This window comes from Coniosporium apollinis (assembly GCF_000281105.1).
Source record: "Coniosporium apollinis CBS 100218 chromosome Unknown supercont1.57, whole genome shotgun sequence".
NCBI classification, from domain to species: domain Eukaryota; kingdom Fungi; phylum Ascomycota; class Dothideomycetes; genus Coniosporium; species Coniosporium apollinis.
In genome coordinates, this window is record NW_006913319.1 from 27,949 (window position 1) to 49,989 (window position 22,041).

Here is a 22,041-nt window from a genome sequence, read left to right on the forward strand (position 1 = left end):
CTCAGGTCGGCTCCGCATACTCTTCTTCGTCGTCTTCGTCATGGCCATTACATGTATGTAAATTCCGTCAGCCATATCATCAGCGACGGCATCACTCACGATCTCCAAGTAGAGTCGATGGCCTTTCCACTTTCAGTCCTCTGTTTTTGGCTGTGACGAAGACGATGATGAGAGCTTGCGTGACCGGCGATGCCCATTTGTTGCGAGTCTTACTTTCGTCCCGGGCATCCTCATTTCATGCCCCAATATGTACCGCATGCGCACTCACTGCGAGCTGCGCTACCATCCCAGAGCTAGATTAAAGTACCCTGACTCTAGAGCACCGGACTGACATTAGAGTTTTCAGGCCCATCCGACTTCCACGTTCTGGAAGAGGCATCTCAGTCAGTAGATGCACTGGTCAACGAAGCTGACAGCGACGTCATGCGGAGCATATCTATCTCTGTCAATACACTCGACCCCCCGCGTAGAGCAACACCGACCATACCACCAGGCTTCGAGACTCCTGCTCAACTCATACAGCGAGGACCGGTATCTCGTCCAGAGTCTCGAGCTGGAGCGCCGCCGGGAACAGTACCGCTTGTGCCAATAGCCTCTACCACGTCATTTCCCGCTTTGTCGCCATCGAAGAGCAAAGCGGATATCAAAGAGGCTTCAACACTGGGCCGAACCGACAAGGTGGTACCGAAAACCTCAACTAAAGCAGAACCACAATTGGCACCCTCGGCTCGCCCCGTTTCAGTGACTGAAGAAAACTCAGTAGTCAACCACAAAAGCCCTGCAGTAGTGGCAAATCCTAATAAACCACAGCCTCCTCCCATTCCTAACCCACGCAGTGCGACAGCTACCCCTTCTGCTACGCCGACTAAGTCTCAAGTGCAAAGTAAGAAGGAGGGCAAGCAACAACCTCTAGGCAACAAGACAAATGAAATCAAGAATGACACTAAGACAGAGGACCAAAAAGTAGCTTCAAAACAGCAGATGAGGAAACCCACGGTAGTGGAATCTACAGCTGTTGCAAAGCCCGATGCCAAGGGCCCCAAGTCCGATGTCGCCGAAGTATCTAAGAAGGAAGACGTTTCACAGCCGGAGCCCACGACAGGGCCGAGCAAGCGGCAGCACCCAGGGAAATTAGACATCAATGCCGCAACGCAGAGCACGATAAAGGAGAGTGCATCAGACTCAGCCAAGGCAGATACGCCTGCCACAAAGGGTGCAGTCATGTCGGCCACACCCTCAGTCCTTTCACGACCTACGACTCCAGCAGCGATAGCTACCGGGTCACCGATGAAGCGTACAACGGCACCTCGGACGCTTCGCGTGCTACCCACGCCGACGCCGAAGACTGAGGCGCCGCCTCCACTGTCCTCCGCCTCTGCTCAACAGCCCCCTTTGCCGGCCGTGATATCGACAAGGCTGCCTTCCCGACAACCGAGTATTGCGTCCGTCAACCTGCCCGGCACGCCCGCGAGCGAGCTAATCTCAGATAACGCGTCAGTCACTTCTGCTTCAGTCTCTCGTGCGAGCTCGCCTCCGCCCATGCTAGGAGGGAGAGTTGGCTCAGCGCCCATCAGGAAGAAGACAAAAAGCCAAGCGAAGAAAGATCGGCAAGAACGGGCAAAACAGATTCAAGAAGAGAAAGACAAAGAGCTCGCCGAAACTGCTGAGACTCCGGTTGAAGAGGAAGTAGAGCACGCGCCGATCATAGGCCGCAAGAAGAAGGCTAAGAAGCCTGCAACGAGCCGAGGTGGAACGGCGACCAACACACCAGATATCAGCCGACCAGCTTCGCCAGGTCTTGTAGAGAGGGACGAGGGACTCCTAGAGACCACAGAGAAGGCTACAACTGAGCTGCCTACACCTCCTCCCGCTAAGGTCGCTCTTAGAAAGGAGTCGCCCGCGAAGGAAGCGCCTCCAGTAGCCACGGAGGACAAGGACAGGCCCGCCGAGAAATCAGTCCAGACAGCCGCCTCCGTCTTGACATCTCTCCAAGCCTCAGGCGAACTGCTGGCTGCAACCGTAGAAGCCATGTTCAAGACCCCCGTCGCCGGTGTCCTCCAATCCTCGCCCCAGCGCCGACCACCCGGCCCATCCGGTCGTGACAGTAACGCCCACAACAACGTAAACCTCCTAGCCAGCTTCGCCGAGCCCATGCCTCCACTATCCGAACCCGACATGGTCCGCCTCGCCGCCGGTATCCCCGTCCGTCTCAACCAAAAAGGCCCACGAAGTCTCCGCACCCTTATAACCCCGGGCGGCAAAATCCTACGCGCCCTAAGCGAGGACGAAGAAAACCGGTTCTTGGAGCTCGAGCGTAGTGTCAAAGCCTCAATCCACGACATCGGCCACTTCAACCCCTCCTCCCGGAACGGTGGCGATCCGCTCAATGTAGCGCTGGACAAAGCATCCCGACATCCTCGCGGTTTCAGCGCCGCCGTCGAATCCCTCGCTTCCGCTCTCGGTGACGCCGCGCTCGGCTTCGGCGGCGACGCAGACAAGCGCCGCGATAACGCTGCTCTGGCGCAGGCGGCGCTCGACCAGGCGACGGCCAACAAGTTCGAGGATGATGCAATGGCGTATGTGAACCAGTTCGTGCTGCCCACACTGCCGAGTCAGGCGCCGCCCACCTCCTCCGTACGGGCTGACAACCCCGTTCTTCCGCCTGTGGGGGGAGTTGCGAGTGGTGGGTACCATGCACCGGCTGCGGCGGATAACGGCGCAGGGCAGAGTGCCTTTCTGGACCAGGCGGGCTTCGGGCTGCAGGTTAGTGTTGCGGGGCAGGGGGAGGGCCACTGGGGTGGGGGGCCAGTGTTGAGTGTGGCTGAGGCGGAGGCGGCGCTGGGGGGTAGCAGGAGGGAGGCGGAGAAGTTGGAGAAGCAGCTTAATGCGCTTATTAAGAAGAACCGGCGGTTGGTTTTTGGGGGACATTGAGGTGGGTTGGTATGGGGGGTAACAGGTTTGGGTTTGGGTTGTGTCGTTCGCTACTCTGGCCTTCTAGATATGGCGGTGTTTGACGTGGCATCGCGGGATTTGCGGTGTGTCTACGGCATTGCGGCTAAGTAGCGTAGGAGATCACGATCGCTTCATGAGTATACACTCTCCCCAGCTGTTATTGTGTTTCTACATGTACTCATACCGATCCTTCCCAGCATTCTGGGTTTGCATAGGCCTACTATTGAATATTCTCGCTTGACTTCAACAGTGACAGTCCATGCTCTACTATCGCCAGCGCTAGCCACTCCTCCCATTTGCCCACATCCGCCATATGGAGATATGTAACGATTAATCTTCGGTCCTCCATATCCAACTCATCAAAAACTGAAAGCCCTGTTTAGTCTCGTGTTGGCGATCTTAGGGGTGCGCTGGCCCACATTACGAGATGTGATGGACACGGCGGTGTTTGTCTATCTGTTGGCCTCTGGTGGGTGACTTTATAGCCAGCGCTGATGCAGAAGGACAGGTGTTGCATATCTCCGCGGCGAACGAAACTCTGTCTGTTGGTGTAGGATAGGTATTGTGCACAACGCGCTCTCACAACGGTTACTGTAGTGTTGGCGGAGCACGCGAATGCGTTGTGGCTCCTGACTAGGATGTACTTTCAAGCACTGGCGGCGCGAGACTCTACATTCGAATCCTGCGTCTGTAGAGAACGGCAATCGTCACAGCCATTTGGTTCTGCAGGCCCTAAGTGAAGCATCTGAGCTCTCACTTTGCGCTTCTAGACAGAACTGCGGGGTGCTAATCAGATTCTGCGACCAGACGCAGATCAGTATTCAGACACGCCACGCACCACGTTTCCTTAACCGGATGACCAGAGTCATTGCCACAAACAGCTCCGGTGCCAGGTCCGGCACACTCAGCAACCGTCCGGACGAGAACAGGCCTTCACACAAACGGACGTGGTGGTTCAAGATTGAGCTCAGGCGGAAGCGCAGCCTTTCCTGGGGGCATATACTAACTGAAAGTCGCTTTGGTTTCTACATCCACGAAGATGCTGAAGTCTACTCAATGTCAGACTCGGTTCCTTTATGTCGCCATCGGGATCATTGATAGCAACCTAGGGGTCGGCACTAGAACTGTCGCGATAATGAATACGAGACGTGAATGATCTGTTCACAAACACGACGTGAGCGTCTGAGCCTGAAAGTTGCACGTGTTTCCAGTCGTTTCCTTCACGCATACACCCCAGCTGTGTGAATTGAAAGCACAAATCTCTTCTCATATAAGATGTTCAATCGCCACTCTGCCTTTTCCAGTCACAAAACGACTTTTCTGGCCATCGTCCGTCTCCTCCCAAGAACCATCATGGAAGCCTCAGATCTTGCTGTGACCATGGCAGATAGCCGCAAACGCGTAGAATTCTTCTGCAACGAACCTCGTTGGGTTCATGCTGTCTTTCTGCGGCCGGGCGATACCAGGAAGGAGGTGATAAGAGCCTGCTCACATGTCTACAGTCCTGCTGCGGACCAGGAACTGGTTTTCGAGCACGAGAGCGGCGAACCGGTGGAACCATCGTACGACAATCTCGCCCATCTTGCCATCATCCGTGTCCGGGTAGTCCGTCGGCGTGAACCTCCTGCGGAGAGACCAGAGGTGAGTTTGCTTCCTGGTAGCGGATGCGATCTTACCATGAGCGACTATCCAGCCAGATTCATGGATTTCTGAATTCATCACTAACCATCTGGCAGCCTCAGTACAATGACGGAGATGTGTTCCTGCACGACGAATATGTGATCAATATGATCGTGCCGCCAACCGACAGGACAGAAAGCCCGCTGATGACACCAAAGATGGGCTCTGCTCTCCAGCGTATCAAGGACCTCTGGGGTTGTGCTCCCCACAATGCTCTCCCAGACGATGTTCTCAGCCCCCAGGTGTGGACTGCAGAGCTCCTCTGTATGACGGTTAAACTGGCGGAGGTCACGGCCGGTAACTTTACAATGGCACGAGGTCCCCTCCGCGATGCATACAACGAGAGGCAGCAAGCGGGCTATACAGAGGTGACACCAGAACTCTCCATTGCCGACGTCCAGAAGGCTATTAACCTGATCTTCACGGAGAAGAATACGATTGATGTGCCTCGGCAGTTATCGGTGACACGCGACGACGCCGCAGAGCTGTTCGATGAATTGAGCTACAACGACAGCGAAAATATGATAAGCTGGCAGGTTGCCATGCAAGGCAACTGGAAGTGTTCCCTTCAATCCTTTGGGGAGCTGCCGGGCCAGGTGGCGCCAGCCGGCTACGTCCCTTGTCTTCCACAAACGATCCGGCCTCGATTTTCACCATCTTACACGATGGCCGGCAGACTCACTGATATGGCAAAGATCGACGAACCCGACGACCGTGGCCTTGTGGCAATGTTCGATTGGACTCCTCGGTTCACTCACACGCTTGCTATTCTGTCCCGGCTCTTGAAGGGTTACCACGCCTATGCGGTACTGCGCTTGGAACGGACGGTCCAGCGGCGCCAAGATGAACGTCACCGGAAGCCGTGGATGAGACATCGGGTGAGGGAATTAATGGCCGATGACATCGAAGAGCTTATGAAGGAGCTCTGTGCCGAAGCTGACGATCCGGATGACGGCTTTCTGGAACGGCCACGGCGCAGCCAATCCTCCTATCAGTAACTTCAGAGACAAACTAAGAGCAAGAGATGTGAGCCCTAAAGTGCTTCAAGAGGTTGACGGATTGATCGATTGATGATGAAGATAGACAAAAGTCACGGCGTTCAGGGCATGCTGCGAGGCTCTGGCACGCATCGGTAATGAGGAAAGGCTTTGCGGAATGGATGCAGGATTCAATCCCTACTGTTAAATGAACTCATCCTGCTTTGATCTGTTGTAAGCGTGCGAGCTTTGCAACAGCGACTGACCAGTCGCTGCACCACCGTCTTGGTGACCATAAAGGAAAACCTGACGTGAAGAGCCATAACACATGCTGTGTAATTGATGCTTACTTGTTTTTCGTGCATGCCCCCGACGGAGCTCGATAATAGAGCGGGATCACAGCATATCTGTACTTATACTGCTGTTGATGGAACGGGGGATGTGCCAGGATCACTTTGTCGATGCGTCACAGGGCGACGTGCTGGTTTCGGCGGACGGCTGCATGCTCATCGCCGTCTCTAGATATACTATTGACGCCGAAAGCATCTTGAGTGATCGGCACCGCATCCAGTAGCCCACTGTCCCACTTTCTTGATACGGTCTCAATCCCACGCTTGCGAGCGCTTGAGTTTATCACCCGGAATGAAAGACGTAAAAGGTGGTATGCAATTGGGTCGGCACGTCTGTAACATGGCAGTGACGACCTCCCGATGCTGTAGTTAGCATGCTTAGTAGTCGCATGAGTTGCTGTGGAGATACTCCGCAATCCAAGTCGGCAAAGACTTAATACCCAGTGTACCTGGTAATGGGCAATGCCAGGTGAGCGCGCTGGAACGGTTGCAATAAGGTTTCGGTGGGCTGATGTCAAACCCGGGAGCGGGGACAAGCGCCTCGAGGATCTACACAAGGGTATAGCACAGATGTATCAACGAAAGCAAATAACGGAGTGGTGTTGCAAGATATCATGCGCAGTCATGGTTTTCTATCTAAGATACATATGAACAACCAGATTAGCGAGTGTTCAGGAGATAAGTTCCGAGACAGATCCTCTTTGGGTATATAACGCCATGCAAATGCTGTAACCCCTGCATACTCTACGCTGTGCAAAACAAACAAAACGCCATCAGTCAGAGTCATAATTGACAAGGCACGACTGCTTGGTTGTAACAGCCGGGGTCTTATCAGGCGGTGTTGTAGCCTTCGCTTCCCCTGTAACCGAGTCCTCGGAACCATGGCCAATGCCAGATAGTCGCTTTCTCTTCAGCCCAGCGATCACAGGACTTCCGAAGTTTGCGGGACTTGAAAGATTGCTGTGAGACAAGAATGGGTCTATGGCCGCCCTCGTGTTGCTGTTGAGCTCTTGCTGCAGCAATTGTCGTCTGCGATCGGCTTCCCTCTCGACCCTGGTCTGCTTCTTTCCGTTCAAGCTGTTCTTGTCAACAAGGGGCAGCCCACTGGCGAAGAGGGGTTTTGCGGCGGCTTTTGCAACATCGCTGGCCCCGCTGCCCATATCACCGAATTCGACAAGCCCGGCCCTTCTCCTATCCGCTTCAGTTTCCTCGAGAAGCTCAATACCTAAACTCATCTTATCCCGAAGCATCTCCGTCGCTTCCGCCTTGCGCGCGCGGACCTTCCTCTCCGCACGAAATGTATTGCGCAACCTTCGGCTCGCCACATAAGGATCCTCCCAATCTTTGTCTTTCAGACTCTTCAGCTCCTCTATGCGATCCCTGTCCACCTTCGCCTGCTCTCTCTCCGCCACCTTCCCCTCCAGTGCCGCAAATGCATCCCTCCTCCTCCTCTCCCTCTCCTCCTCCGTCAATATCACCCCAACACCTCCCTCCTGGCCCTCGTCCCCCTTCTCAACCCCATAATCCCTCCTCTTCGCCCCCTCCGTAACAACATACTCCGCATTCCTCGGATCCGTTCTGACCTCAATAACGCCCCCACACGCGGCATGCTTCATGCGAAACGCCCATATGGGCGTGCTGTGGTAGTTCCCGACCTTCTTCTTCTCGGCATTAAAGCGGACGCCCTGCGCGATGATCGTGGGTTTGGGGCATGTGCAGCACCAGATGTGGAACGGCATCTCGAAGCGCACGGTCAGGATGCCTTGGGAGATGTGGCGCGCGCGGGACCCGAGGGCATGTTTGCCGGAGACTTGGTTTGCGGACTTGAGACCTTCGTATTCGGGGGGGACGTAGCGGCCCATGTTGAAGCCTTGCATTTCGGCGGTGGGGGTGAAAAATTGCCGCGCTTTGCCAGATGGGAGCTGCGGAGGGTGGAAACTTGGCGGATGTTATCGGTTGTTGAGACTTGTCTTCGTAAGCGATGCGGAGGAGGTCTCCATGTAAGTCTGCGGTGATATCGAGACTGAGTGTTTGATAGTTCTATGTATGAAGATCGCCGTTTCGGTGATTGTGGATGGTTGCTGCGTGGGGCGGATGTTCCCGACGCTTGTCCCCGCGGAGTGCTGCGAGCTCAGGTGGAGCTCCGTCAACACCACCACGACGATCACTGTGATCCTCCCACTCACGTCCCGCATATCGCCCGTCGCTGATAAACATATTCGTGATGGATGTGGCATATGATCACATCCAAGAAGAAGCTTTCCCCGACGACCCTGAGGGAAAGCGCAACGACAATGAACCAAAGTCACCTTCTCTAAACACCGAGTTTCAGGAAGCATACAAAGCGTTCTCTAGCAGTCCATGGGGCACGCGGCTAGGCGGGTTCTTCGGCACGGTGAAGAAGCAGGTACGCATCCATTCACGGCGTTCCTTCGGCCCTCTTAGCGGCGTTAGAGACGGACAACTTAATGCTCATAGTGTATGTAGGGAGAGAGTTACTATGAAGAAGCCCAGAAGGAACTGGGAGCCGCTAGCAAGACCGCGACAAAAGGCCTGAGCGAGCTCCAATCCACCCTCCTGAGCCGTACCCGCGCTCTATCAATAAGCCAAACAACTCCCAGCGCTTCCACCACAGACGCCAGCTCCGCAGGCAACGAAGCCTCGAGCTCCAAACAAGCCGACGCATCCGCAGAGCCCCACCCCGACAGACCCGAGTCCCTCCCCGCGGACATTGTCAAAGAAGCCGAAACCCTAATCTCGCGCTTCCGCTCCGAAGCCGCGAAGCGGCTGAAGGACATCGAGAAAGCCGAAGACGCCGCCGACGAGGCTTTGCTAAAATTCGGTTCCAACATTCGGAACTTCCTGCGGGACGCCGTGACCATCGCGCCGCCGACCTCGCCTTCCGATACGCAGACGGGTGATGGCAGCACCGGCAAGAGTCGCGAGGTGCTATTCGAGAGCACAGATGCGGCTGGGAAGCGCGTCATACATACAACGCGCTTCGATGCGCAGTTGCACGTCATACACACGCGGCTGGAGAGTTTTGAGAGGGACCCTGATAGTCCGGAGTGGGAGGGGTGGGTCAGGGAGTTTGATGTTGGGGAGAAGACGGAGGAAATTGCGAGGGATTTGGAGCGGTTTGAGGAGTTGAGACGGGCGATGGAGAGGCTGGTGCCGGAGGTGGTGGAGTATAGGGAATTTTGGAAACGGTATTACTTTTTGAGGCATGTGGTTGAGGAGGATGAGAGGAGGAGGAAGGAGATGTTGAAAGGTGAGAGTTTCGATCACCAGAGCTATAATTGGTTGGGTCTCTGACAAAATTGCTAGGTGCCGCAGCCCTGCCTGAAGAGGAAGAGGTCGCATGGAGCGAAGACTCTGACTCCGAGTCCGAGTCTGAATCTACTACGCCGAACCCAGTCTCATCCTCCAAGGAAACACTCAAGCCTGTGGTGCCAGAGGCTGAACCAGGAACGAAAGATGACAATGACCGGCTCAAACCGGCCGAGCCGCGTCGGTCGAACGACCAGCACTCAACAGCTGATAGCGATGCGAGCTACGACATCGTCAGTGGAGCCGTTAGCGGAGCCACCAGCCGAGCGCCAGGGAGTCCGAAAGAGGAGAAGAAGGAGAAGCCGGTGCAGGAGGAGAGTGACGAAGAAGATTGGGAATAAGGGCACCTGACTTTGATTCCGGCGTTCCTGACGGGTTTTTAGGTGTTGACGGTACGGGTCAGCGGCACAAGTTATGTATTGCGGTTCAAACAACTAGGAGTTGTCCTTGCCTGATCCAAGGGTTAGCTACAGTATGAAAAGGCGCGACCTTCGCCCGCGGGTTTTTCTGTATAACTCCGCTATCGTCCTGGACTGAGTAGTGAGCATAATCGCACAGATAGCGATGGAGATGGACATAGTGAGAGAGACGGAAACCGGGACTTATGATTATCGAAGCGACCCTCCCTTGCAAGCAAGGTTACAGAAGTCCTGGGACAATTTTGGCGCGTCGCCTCACGAAAAGGTGTCCCACGACTTCTGCAACCTTGCTTGTTTGGCGTTCCCTCGAGCAGGGAAAGAACTGAAGCCCTTCTATAGCTGACCTCTGCGAACAACAAAATCTGATAATCAACGGCCTTACCTTCGCAGATGCCTTTTCGACGAATATGACAAACAGTCAGGTCCGGGGACTCAAGTTGCTGTTACTGGGTAGATAGTTATATACGCGCTTCCCTGATCCACCTGAATTCCTCACTGACGGAGGAAACCAGATGGCGGCGACATCCGAGGCGTCAGTGAGCTCTTAATCCTCCAGGAGTTAATGTTAAAACTTCGAGGGTTTCGAACTCTAGACATTGTTCCTATACCTGCTGAAGTCTTTGACCTTATTGGCAGCACAAGCACTGGTGGCTTGATTGCCTTATGAGTATGAGCGAGAGGCTACTGTTAGGTCGCAAGCCCTTGCCTATCTCAAGACCGGGCGGCTTGATGGTCTAAAGATGCATCGAGAACGCTATCGGTCCGCTACAGATTGGAATCAGTGGAGAATTATGTGCATGGAGTAAGGAGTGCCACAACGGCAGCTTCTGATAAAGCAGAGCATAGGCAGTGTGTGATTGAACTATTTCGTACGAGCAAATGGCTACCCGTTCAGGTACTAACGTTCGTCTAAATGGTAGATAAACGCCCTTCCAGCACACACCATGCAATGACCCAACCTCCTCATCGTGTCATAACGCTTTTAGTTCGCGGCCCCCGGCTCCGTAATCAGCTTCGTAATCTTCCCAATCGCAATAGTCTGGCCCTGATCTCTAAGCGTGAACCGGCCCAACTGCGGATAATCCTCAAACCTCTCAACACAGACACTGCCCGCGCCTCCAATAACCTCCAGCCGCGCAATAATACTCATGCCCTTTGTCGCGAACCCGGGGGCCTTCTTGCTCTTCCGCCCTGTCCCCTTCTCAAGCTTGTGCAACAGGGCTGCGAAGGTGACTTCTTCCTGCGCGCAATGCACGTGCATGACGCAGTTGAATCCAGCGCTGAGGATGGACTTGAGATCTAGTAGCACGATTTGCGCTTCGAAGGTTGAGACGCAGTGGACCGGCCTCTTCGGGCTGCAGAGCACGAAGCCGGGCATGATATCCTCCTCCTCGACGCCCCTGAGGCGGATGCGCACCTGGTCTCCGCAGGTCGCGGCGTTGATCTCCTCCTCCGTCTCGCCGTAGAGCGCTGAGATGCCGACGGTGTCCCGGTTAGGCATCATGAGGTAGTTGAGCCCCTTTTTGATGACGCCGGATTCGATCTTGCCCTCGATCATGGTGCCCATGTCGCGGTACTTGGCTGAGATGGGCATCATGAAGGGGGCGTTGACTTTGCGCTCGAGGGTCTGCATGCTGTCCAGGTACTCTAAGAGAGAGGGGCCGTCGTGCCATGGGGCCAGGCTCTTGGGGACGCGGTCTTTGATGCCAACGGTTGTTTGGGCGGAGATGGGCATGTATTCGATGTCTGAGAACGGTTAGCCTGTGCATTTTGTCGAGCTTCGTAGAGAAGCTGCCGGACTTACCAGTTTTGGGATTGTAGCCAACGCCTTTTAAAAACACACCAAGCTTGGTGATGCACTCCTTGTACCGTTCCTGGCTCCATTCGACTGTAGGGTCATCCATCTTGTTTACAGCGACAACCAGCTTGTTGACGCCCTGGGTCTTGGCGAGCATCGCGTGCTCTCTCGTCTGGCCGCCCTTTTCGAACCCAGTCTCATACTCACCCTTTCGCGCTGAGATGACAAGGACACCGACATCGGCCTGGGACGCTCCTCCAATCATGTTTGGCACGAATGTCTTGTGGCCAGGCGCATCGAGGATGCTGTACCGTCGCTTCTCCGTCTCGAAGAAGCCCCTTCCCACCTCCACGGTCTTTCCCTTTGACCTCTCCTCTTTCGTCAAATCCAAAGCCCAGGACAGATACCATGTCTCTCGCCCGGCTTCTTTGGCTTCCCTCTTGTACTTCTCCATCGTCCGCTCGTCCACCATGCCGGTCGCGTACAAGATACTGCCGCCCAGCGTCGACTTGCCCGCATCGACGTGCCCCAGGAAGATGACGTTCACGTGCTCCTTCCCGTACATCTCCGCCAGCGTCTCCTCGTCCACATCTGCCGCCTGCTCTTTTATCACAGCATCGGCTTCTCGCGCCTCTGCCTTCTTGTCTGCTCGGCTAGGGCTGCTCCGCCCTGAAGATGGTGACGCCTCCGCATTGCCTGGCGCTGCCGCTGCGCCTGTGGGTTCGCCGGTCTTCTCGATTGCTTTCGCCGCCGTCAGCTTTGCGCCAGCTGCAGGTGCTTCTTTGTCGACACTCTCCTTTGCTGAGGGTGGTGGGGCTTCTTCGGGGGGCTTTATCGGCGTCCCTATGCTCAGAACTTTCGTCGCGCCCGTCTTCTCTACTTTCGGTGCGTCGCCGCTTATTGAGAGGACTTTCGCTTTGGGTGCTGCGGCTGTGTCGCCGCCGATGGTGAGGACCTTGGCTTTGGGTGCGGGTGCCTGACGGGCATTAGTAGAGCGGGGTGGGCTGCTGATCGAGGACTCGACCTACGTTGCTAGTTTGCGCGGGCGGTTGAGGCGATTCGGGCTTCTCTAGTGATTGTCCTCGCTTCGCGATGACTGGAGTCTGGCGTTGCTGCTGCTGCTGTTGCGGTTGCTGAGGCTGCTGGTAGCCTTGTTGCTGATAGCCACCGTACTGCTGCTGCCCATATTGATCATAGCCTTGCTGGCCATAACCCCCTTGTCCGTAACCGGCTTGCCCGTACTGGCCATAACCCTGCGGGGCATACTGCTGATAGCCTCCGTAGCCTTGTTGAGCGTATTGCGGATAGGTGCCAGGCTGCTGGTATTGGCCGTACGACTGATATTGCTGGCCAGGTGTGAATGCGTGTGCGCCGGGTTGGAAGCTGTTGGCGCCTGGCTGGAATGCGTTTGCTCGCGCGTTTCCGAGGTTGAGGTTGCGTGCTTGCTGAGCGAGGTTGTCGTCTTGTGCGTCCTTGTCGTCCTCCCACGAATTAAGGTCCGCCATTGTGTGGTATTGATTTTTGTGGTGAGGATGTGGGGGAGGTGGTCGTTTCGAGGCGGCTCTTAAAGGCTCGTGATTATGTTGTGACTCAGTTACACAGGCCGACAACAGAGAAGAGCGAATAGCAGGGCGTTGAGAGGATGAGTGTTCGAGTGGCTGTAGAAGGAGTTCAAACACTTCCAAAGCTTCTTCGATGCGCCTTTTCGGTTCTCGACTCGACGTGGGGCAACTCAGCGTGGGATCGACTGCAGGTGCACAACTTTTGTGAATGATGCGCTAAGCCCAATACATTTAGCGCAGCGTGTGCATTATCACGGGCAGGTTGCAGCAGCAGCGACATCCAACACAGCCGTCAACACCAGTCGCGTCTTTTGATCCAAATCCTGGGCGGTCTTTGACAGAAGGCCTACTCGAAAAGGATGGAACTGTCCGAGGGCGCGTTAATAACGTAACAAAATCTAAAAATCATCAAGGGCGCGCACTCAGTCCTTGGGAACTTTCCTGCAGTGTTTGCCTAGGCGCGTCCTGAAGAAATCTCGTTATAGATTCATCTGTCCGTTCACGCTGGACCTACAACTGTTCGCACAGCTAACACTCAGTCTGCTTGAAGAGCTACTGCCAAAGATGGATATCCTTCTCTCAAAAGTCACCCAGCAGGCTATGAACTATGCTATCCGCTCGGGAGTCACCATCACTGCTGGCTACGCAATCCGGCAATGTTCGCGACTGGCGAAGAACGTCAAGGGCACTGAGAAGGAAGAGCTTGCTTCGCTACAGTTGCGGTTAGAGAGCAAAATCAGGATCATCTCTCCAGCCATTGATATGATCGAGCTGATAGCAGCACGTGGCAACACATCGCTAGAGTCAGCGGTAACTCTGACGAAAGCCCTACGATGGGACATTCAGTCGTTGGGGATTCGCCTCGCGAAAGCCGCAAGCGAAGAAGAGCTTGCTCGTCGGGGCAGCTCCAAGGCAAAGTCTAAGGAACAAAACGTCCTTGAGTTCAAACTCATCATCTCCGACATCAAGAGGCTCCTTGAACGGATAGAGGATGCGGTTCCGCTCATCAATCTTGCTATCACTACATCCGGGGTTAGTCTTTCAACAACCATGCCAGCTACAGTTTCTCCGTCCAGGCTACTGCAAGCTAGTACATTTCTCACAGCTGGGGACACTCAATATGCCATGGCGCATTCTCGGGCGGTACAGATAGGTCCTACCTTTACTCTGTCGATATACATGCTCTTTGGCGGGCACGCCTACCGACCTCATGACGAGGAAGGCATTCGAGAGACGACCTGGAAGGAGGTCATTCACAAGGCCCGCGTTAAACTGATCCGTATCCCGCTCAACAAAGTGTATGATTACCCATCAGGCAACGCTACGCCACCGATACGTAGCTTCAACGATGTCGGCGATCTCAACGGGTCCCACACCCCGCCCCTTATTCCGGCGGAAGGTAAGGCACACGAGTTCGCTTATCAACTGCTCATCATCGAAGACTTGAACGATGATCGCGTGCACACTTTCGAAGAGGGCGAGGCCCAGCCAGGCCCTTTCGAAGACGTGGCTACTGCAGGCATACGCGAGGTTGTCCCCATTCATGAGGTCTCGAAGATTTTCTACGCCGACACAGGCAGGATCCTTAACATAGGGACTGATGGCGAGACAAACAATCCGATTCTCTTGCTGAAACGCGATGTCAACGCAGCACCTCCTCGCCGGATGATGGAGAGGCAGCCAAGCGAGCAGTGCTGGCAGCAAGATGATGTTGACCAAGCAGGCGGTCCCTCTGTGTCAGACATTCCTGATGAGCACTCCGAGGTCGAGGCGCAGTTACGCAGAGAGTCTTCGGTACCGCCGCCACAAAAATCTGAGCCGATACCACCAGTATCACACGCCTGGCGATTTCCTCCAGATCTTGATCCAGAGTGGCTTGCCTTTGAGGTGTACACCGAAGCTCCAGACTCCGATGAGGAAGACGAGGAAGAAGAAAGCGATGTTCAACTCGAATCATCATCGCTGCAGGCCCCAACACAGCCGCCTCATACACAATCCCTTGCCTCCGCCTTTTCAAATCTTACCCTTCGCGGTTCTTCACCAGACAAGGCATTCTCCTCACCACAGCCAAATGCACATAACCAGCTTATACCAAGCCCCCAGAAGCCGTCGGTGCCGGCAAAATCACCGTCACCGCAGCCTACAATAGCCGCTGTTCCGGCTCTCAAGACGTCCCTGTCACTACTTGAGATGTTGATTCGTCTGACCGCTCTACAGCAGTTTCAGCAGTCGTCACATCTTGCCATTCCTGACGAACTCCTTACCTTTTTCCTTTCCGAGTCTTCGTCAACCGGCGCAGGTGGTGATGCTGAGAGGCGGCGGCGAGTGAGGAGTGACGCAAGACGACGAGTCGGATTTGACCCCTACGAGGAGAGTCCGCTGAAGTGGCGGGGAGAGGAGTATTATCAGGGCCCAGCTGCAGAGGTGAGTGATGAGCGTTCACTCCGTCTTCCTAATTTCGAATAACTCCTTTATACGCCAGCTATTGCCGGCCAGATAGCGCTGACTTTCAGACTAGCCCACACACGGCCAAGGTCTCGCGAGGCAAGACGGCCGATTCATGACCCCATCTAGCTATCGGCAAGGCGTAACCCCCGGCTATCAGGATTACTACGAGGAAGATGAATACGAGTATGACGAGGGCTGGGCAGGCGCAGAACCATCCCCCAACAATCTCCGCTCCATCCGCTCACCGCCAACCCCGCGATTATCAGGACCAACCCTCCAGAATGGCCTAACGCCCTCATCTCCATCCCCATCCTACTTTGGCAACCACGACATGCCGCCACCTCGACACTCACGGCATGGCACTCCAACCACAGATCCCCGCCGTCGCGTGCACTACACACAAACTCCGCCGCCTACGGACAGACGGCAGATGAATCCGTTGGCGAAGTCGGGTTCGCAGCCTGCGACGCCGCCGCTGACGTTAAAGACTAGACAGGGGGTTATGCGGAGAGAGAGTTCTAAGGCGGGGGGCGTGAGTCTGCCGAAGAGCGTGTCGAGTCCGCTGGGGAGGGAGATGAGTGTGGTGCAGAGCGTAGAGACAGAGCCCGAGGCGGGCTGAGGTTTGGGGCATGGCTGGGAAAGAGGCATAAGCGGACAAGAGAAACCGCGTCCGGGAGACAGCGGCTGTGCTCGCAATCACTGAAGGTTATGCTGGTGGCCGACGGTGGTAAAGCAAGGCTTATGAGGTGATTATCACTACGGAAGACCGCGCAACTACAAAGGTTGGAGGCGTTGCGTGGTGGGTTCGCGTACTGTCATGACCCAAACCAACAGCGCCAAGATGAACTAGACTGGCTTTTGACTCCTTACACATTGTCGAGAGGCGTTCTCAGCTCCGTGCTAGATCAGGACCGCACCGATAAACAGTCACGTCACGAATCCATCCATGGTTGAGCATGCTCATGGTCGTGAGCGATATGTCCCTGTAAAGGGGAGCGTCCATAATTGTATATTACACCACCAGCTCGACCATTGGTAGTATGTTTACGACTTGGCAAAGCTTTTATAACATCGACTTTTTCAGCGGACCCGTCGCCTTCATTATACACGCAGTTTTCATCCTAAGCTCGCCTCTCTCAGCTCACAGCTCCTCCCTCGCAGTAACAAACCTCTCCACACCCGGCCTCTCAAGCCTATCCTCCCTCCTCTCAGCTCGTCCGCCACCACCTAAACCATGCTCCCCTACCCTTATCTCGCCACCCAAACCATCCCCCACAGCCGCCGCGTCTCCATCACCCAAGCTCACACTATCCAGCGTAACCGTGCTAGCATTGAGCCTCCTCCATCCACCCCCTTCATCCTCTCCCTCCACTTTCAGCTTAAATGGATACGCCACCCCCGCCCGCGTCGGCCTCGTTGAACGTGTCTCCGTGGCCGGAACAACGGTACCTACAGCGTCCTCGCTGCCCACATCGACTTCGAGCGCGGACGCTGGGTCCGCCACGCCGGGTCCGAGACCTCGGCTGTCGGCTGGTAAGGCAGAAGCGGGTTCTTGCGGATGAGGTTGGGGTTGGGTGGGAAGGTAGCGCGGGTCGATGGAGGGGCGGGCCTGGCCTTCGTCGGTTACGGAGCGGTGGCGCGAGCGGGGCTGGTCGGGGGGTTGGAGCGTTGAGCGGCGGGGGCGACGTGAGGATGTTGAGAGGCGGCGAGGGGTAATTGAGAGGTGGCGGGAAGAGAGACGGCGCGCAGATTTCTCCTCGGGGTTGGGGTCCACGTCTTGGGTGTCGGCACGCTCTTCGCGGGCGATCTGGTGGGGGTGAGGTTAGTTTGGAATACTGCGAATCCTCGGGAGACAGTTCCTCGTGAGGGGCCCGTCTAGTGTAACACACGGGAAAATACTCACAGTCTTGACATCGTGCTTACTCCCCCACAAACTCCAAAGACTCATCCCCCAGCTCCTCTTCACCCTCCGCTCCGTATCCTTCCCCTCCTTCAGCCGCCTCCCCGCCAGTGCAGTCGCCGGCACCATCTCTCCCTCAAATCGCTCATACCCCTTCCTCAGCTCCTCCACCCGCTGCCGCTGTACCGCGCGCTTCTCCTTGGCGAAGCGCGTGTTGAAGCGCTGCTGCGCGGCCATCCACTTGCGCGTCGGGCCCTCCTTGACGACGCCAATCTCTGCGGGTGGGACGCGCAGCGCGCCGAGCGTGGAGGCTGGTTCGAGCGGATAGACGTGGCCGTGGCGGTCGACGCGTTGGCGGATCATGTGGGCTGTGAAGGGGGGGAGGGGGTCGCCTGCTTTGCCGACGACGAAGTTAGGGAGGGGGCGTGCGGTGGATGGGGTGGTGAAGATTAGTGCGGGTTTTGGTGCGGGTCTGGGCTTGGGCTTCGAGACGTTTTCGGAGGAGGACTGCGAGGAGGGGCTGGGCGTCGGGGTGGATGAGGAGCGTTCGCTGACGATGGATATGGAGTCGTCGTCGAGGATGTCGATTGCTGTCTGCTGGGCACGGGCTAGACACCAGGCACCGAACTGGGCGGCGGCGCGGTACATGTGCTTCGCTGGGCGGGTCCAGGATAGGGTGACTGCGACATGGCAGAGATCATCCCACACTTGCAGTTGGACATCTGTAGGAGGATATTGGGTAACTTGACTAGGGCTGGAGCCGAACCTGGCAAGCTGGTCCGTGGTTGGAGCGTATTTCAGTGGATCGGCAGCTTTGTGCGCCAGGTATATTTGCTCATCGCGGAGTAACTCGCCACCACCGACCAGAATGAGCAGAGGTGGCAGACCGCCGAGAGAGGGCTGGAGAACAGGAGAGACAAGCGGATGCGTCAATAGATGATTCGGCGCGTAGAGCTGTATCTGGTCAAAGATCGTTACTGTAGAGTCGCCAAGGGGTACAGTGAGCGGGCGTGGTGTTTGGACACCTTGGACAGATCCGCGTTCGCTGCGCTTAGCAGTATTCATGTTTGTTTGGATCGTAGCCTTCTCAGCAAACACTCCTGCACGATCGATCGAGAACCCTCTTACAGCATCCTGCTCTTTATTCTTTTTCCCCTTCGCCTCGCCTCTTGAAGACTTAGAGCTAGCTCGTCTTCGTTTAGTGTTACCTTCCGAAGACGAAGTAAATTCGTTCAAGTCTTCCGCATTTGGCGGAGGCCAAGCCATGGAGTGCTTGTGTATAAATCCATGTGGTGGGATGTAATCGTACTCGCCACTGCCAGCGACACTTGGAAAGGAATGCGTCAGATCAACCCAAGGCGACAGCAAAATGGCGCCAGCGGGCAGAGGTATACCCTGATCCCGCAAGATCACAAGCATGCTCAAAGTCATGCCTCCGCCAGCAGAGTCTCCAGCCAGTACAATCGTCGAAGGAGCGTGAGTCTCAAGTAATAAGAGATACGCAGCCAAGCAGTCCTGCAAGCCGCACGGGAAGGGGAACTGAGGCGCGAGTCGGTATCGTGGAGCCAGTAGTCTAGCCTTCAGCTTGCGCGCATGCCGCTGCATCTGGTACCTATGCTCGTCTACGCTACCGAAGAAATAGGCGCCTCCGTGGACGTAGAGTATGATGCGCTGCCCCTGGGTATCGCCAGCGTCCATCCGCTCGTTGTAGTCCTTGCGCATCTCGATCCATTCTGCCTTCAGCAGGCCGTTGTCGCGGCGCCATTGCCACCACTGTTTGCCGCCAACCTGCTGTATACCAACCGGACCCAGCTGTGATTGTAGGAGCTCCGCTGATCTGGCCAGTATATCCTTCGAGATGAACACTTCCTCGACGTGGACCCAGCGCGGCACCGGTACCCATTGGGCGGTAAAGGCTTGCAGATCCTCAACGGTGTGGAGAGAGGCGTACTCCAGGAATGAACGCACAAGCTGAAGGCCTTGGTGGTACGAGATGCGCTCGGTAGGCTTTTGGCGGAGAGACTTGCGATTGAGACACTGCGCGTGGGCGTTAGTTGACGGGCGTGGAGGCCGGTTGTAAGACTCACGTGGGAGATGCCGGTCCCGACCACTGTTGGCACAATAGCGGCGCCTACAGCGAATGTATTGAGGACCATGGCGAGCGATCGAGACAGGTGCGCGCAGGCATTTGTTGCTCAGGATGATAGCTTACGGGTCGGTATGTAAGCAAACACGACGCTTGAACGCAACTCCCCCATCAGCCAGCCCCTTTTCGTGGAGAAGAATGTCGACTGTCGACGGACTTCAGACAGCGAGGATCGAGTGAAATACACATTAATGATGATACAGTACGAAGAAAGATGCCGAAGGAGCGGATGGCGCAATTGAACCGCGCTGACCCGCATGAAGCGGCCGGCGAGAGGCAGGGCAAATCTGGGGAAGCGGCTCGCTGATCCCTCCAGGGCTGAGACGAACGCGCCGTTTTCGTCAGCGGCTGCTGTGGCTGCGGGAGATCGACAAACATCGAATTTTTGGGTTTCTCTTCTTCATGCCACCGCCAAGCATCGCCTCGAGAATCATTCAAAAGTTACTATCTCAAGCCTCGCACTGTTCAGTGACGGTTGCTTAACTTCAACACCCAAGCGCTCTTCGACTCAACAGTCCGCCTCACCTCACCTCATCTCATCCCGTCCCAACCATGGCGTCATCCCAAGCGCAGCGCGCCGCCCCCTCCACAGTGCCAGAGCAACCCCAGCAACCCCAAAGTCAGAAGTTAACTCCCGGTAAACATCCCATCAGAAACATCCCATCAGCCTCTCCCCTCCAAGCAGTTCTGACAAAACTCTGCAGCCGAACTCGAAGCCAAGCTCGACCTAGCAATGTCCCTGCTCCTCTCCGACTGGCCCGACATGACCCTCGCGGTAACCAACAACTGGGGCGGCCCCGACTCCTCCGACAAGCGGGACTACCTCGCCGGTGCGCTCTCAACTCTGCTCATGGACCCTGCCGTCGACGCCGGAGACGTCCAGGAAGTGCTGCTGCAGTACATGGCGGATGAGTTCGAAGTCGACCTTGACGACGATAGCGAGGAGGGCATCGCCGAGAGGGCGATAGGATTGAGGAGGGAGATTGTGGCGGGGGAGTTTGGGGGGTTGGAGAGGTTGTACAAGAAGTGGGAGGAGAGAGGGGGCAAGGCGGTTGCGCCGAAGAATCTGCAGGTCATCGAGCACGGGGACCACGACGACGAAATGGATAGTGACGATGAGGACGATGATGAGGATGAGGACGTTGAGATGGATGGGGTTGAGGACGCCGCGCCACAGCTTGTGAAGGCGAAGCCGGAGCCGGAGGTCGATGAGGAGGGGTTTACGAAGGTTGTGGGTAAGAAGAAGCGCTGATGGTTTTCGTCGACTGCGCATCGTACATCCGTTGATACCCGTATCTCAACACGCTTTCCTACGAAGTTGAGAGAACACAGCTGTCATGTTCCAAATCTCAGTGAATGATCTTCGCTGTACTAGACGTCATATCGGCCGCTGCCCGTCTGTTGCTGTGCCATTTTGAGATTCTATAGTCCTATAAGCCCCTTTACAGCGTCCGCAATTCCCTCGAACGCCTGTGCCCTAGCGCTCCCTGGCTCCGCGACAACAGTTGGCTTCCCCCGATCCGCGTCGCTACAAATGCTCGCATGCAGGGGTATATCACCAAGTAGCCTTATGCCCATCTCCTCGCACTTCCTTGCCACTCCTTCACGCCCGAATATATCGGTAGTTTGCTGGCAATGTGGGCAGTGGAAGGTCGACATGTTCTGCACCATCCCCAGCAGCGGCACATTAACCTTCTTGAACATGTTCACACCCTTGACCGCATCCTTCAGCGCAATGTCCTGGGGCGTTGACACAACGACGGCGCCGTCCAGCTTGACTTGCTGGGTTATAGTAAGTTGGACGTCGCCGGTGCCAGGCGGCAAATCCAGCACAAGGATGTCGAGTCCGCCCCACTCGACTTCGTGGAGTAGTTGCTGGAGAGCCTTCATGACCATGAGGCCGCGCCATACTACTGGCGCGTCCTCGCCAATGAGGTAGCCCATGGACATTGACTTCACGCCATAGTTAGACAAGGGCACAAGCTGGTTATCTAAACCCCGTCAGCCAGCACGCTCCTTCTCAGTGTGTTGTTCGGCGACGGACTGACTGGAGGAAAGGCGCGGTTCGCCGGAAAGGTTCAGCAGCGTCGGGATGGAGGGTCCGAAGATGTCGGTGTCGAGGATGCCGCTGCGTAGGCCGGAGCGAGCGAAGGACAGCGCCAGGTTCACTGCTATCGTCGACTTGCCCACGCCGCCTTTAGCTGACGAGACCGCAATGACTTTCTTCACGTTTCTGATACTTCGTTGCTGCGGCAGGCCTCGCTGCATGCGCGGGATCTGCGGTGGTGCGCCGGAGCGCGGCAGGCCCTGCACTGGTCAGCAGAGATTTTGAAAAATGAAGGTTTCGGCATACCAGTGGGTTCTCATGGCCTCTGAGATGTCGCAGAGTAGAGAACAGCCGGGTTCTCATTGTACGTCGCTACATGGTGTTGATGACCTCCGAGCGCTCCGCAGCCGTGACGAGTTGCGCCGGAGAAAC

At 55.9% G+C, this 22,041-nt stretch overlaps 9 protein-coding genes across 9 annotated transcripts; 5 read left to right on the plus strand and 4 right to left on the minus strand.

The window, feature by feature from the left end:
• Positions 1-981: 981 nt before the first annotated feature.
• On the plus strand, positions 982-2,931 carry W97_08426 (uncharacterized protein; the record flags this gene model as incomplete). The annotated part of the gene is made up of 1 exon (XM_007786393.1): positions 982-2,931. The coding sequence occupies one exon, from the start codon at positions 982-984 to the stop codon at positions 2,929-2,931; it is 1,950 nt and encodes a 649-aa protein (XP_007784583.1).
• Positions 2,932-4,305: 1,374 nt separating this feature from the next.
• On the plus strand, positions 4,306-5,630 carry W97_08427 (uncharacterized protein; the record flags this gene model as incomplete). The annotated part of the gene is made up of 2 exons (XM_007786394.1): positions 4,306-4,593; positions 4,689-5,630. The coding sequence occupies 2 exons, from the start codon at positions 4,306-4,308 to the stop codon at positions 5,628-5,630; spliced, it is 1,230 nt and encodes a 409-aa protein (XP_007784584.1).
• Positions 5,631-6,732: 1,102 nt separating this feature from the next.
• Positions 6,733-7,836, minus strand: W97_08428 (uncharacterized protein; the record flags this gene model as incomplete). Its single annotated transcript, XM_007786395.1, has 1 exon — positions 6,733-7,836. One exon carries the CDS (start codon positions 7,834-7,836, stop codon positions 6,733-6,735), a length of 1,104 nt encoding a protein of 367 aa, XP_007784585.1.
• Positions 7,837-8,183: 347 nt separating this feature from the next.
• W97_08429 (uncharacterized protein) lies at positions 8,184-9,630 on the plus strand (the record flags this gene model as incomplete). The annotated part of the gene is made up of 3 exons (XM_007786396.1): positions 8,184-8,366; positions 8,447-9,230; positions 9,287-9,630. The coding sequence occupies 3 exons, from the start codon at positions 8,184-8,186 to the stop codon at positions 9,628-9,630; spliced, it is 1,311 nt and encodes a 436-aa protein (XP_007784586.1).
• A 1,060-nt stretch (positions 9,631-10,690) lies between these two features.
• On the minus strand, positions 10,691-13,011 carry W97_08430 (uncharacterized protein; the record flags this gene model as incomplete). Its single annotated transcript, XM_007786397.1, has 3 exons — positions 10,691-11,454; positions 11,513-12,482; positions 12,535-13,011. The coding sequence occupies 3 exons, from the start codon at positions 13,009-13,011 to the stop codon at positions 10,691-10,693; spliced, it is 2,211 nt and encodes a 736-aa protein (XP_007784587.1).
• Positions 13,012-13,632: 621 nt separating this feature from the next.
• W97_08431 (uncharacterized protein) lies at positions 13,633-16,135 on the plus strand (the record flags this gene model as incomplete). Its single annotated transcript, XM_007786398.1, has 2 exons — positions 13,633-15,492; positions 15,587-16,135. The coding sequence occupies 2 exons, from the start codon at positions 13,633-13,635 to the stop codon at positions 16,133-16,135; spliced, it is 2,409 nt and encodes an 802-aa protein (XP_007784588.1).
• Positions 16,136-16,657: 522 nt separating this feature from the next.
• Positions 16,658-19,572, minus strand: W97_08432 (uncharacterized protein; the record flags this gene model as incomplete). The annotated part of the gene is made up of 3 exons (XM_007786399.1): positions 16,658-17,323; positions 17,420-19,453; positions 19,504-19,572. 3 exons carry the CDS (start codon positions 19,570-19,572, stop codon positions 16,658-16,660), a joined length of 2,769 nt encoding a protein of 922 aa, XP_007784589.1.
• Positions 19,573-20,114: 542 nt separating this feature from the next.
• Positions 20,115-20,814, plus strand: W97_08433 (uncharacterized protein; the record flags this gene model as incomplete). Its single annotated transcript, XM_007786400.1, has 2 exons — positions 20,115-20,199; positions 20,267-20,814. 2 exons carry the CDS (start codon positions 20,115-20,117, stop codon positions 20,812-20,814), a joined length of 633 nt encoding a protein of 210 aa, XP_007784590.1.
• Positions 20,815-20,984: 170 nt separating this feature from the next.
• On the minus strand, positions 20,985-21,830 carry W97_08434 (ATP-binding protein; the record flags this gene model as incomplete). The annotated part of the gene is made up of 2 exons (XM_007786401.1): positions 20,985-21,553; positions 21,611-21,830. The coding sequence occupies 2 exons, from the start codon at positions 21,828-21,830 to the stop codon at positions 20,985-20,987; spliced, it is 789 nt and encodes a 262-aa protein (XP_007784591.1).
• Positions 21,831-22,041: the final 211 nt, after the last annotated feature.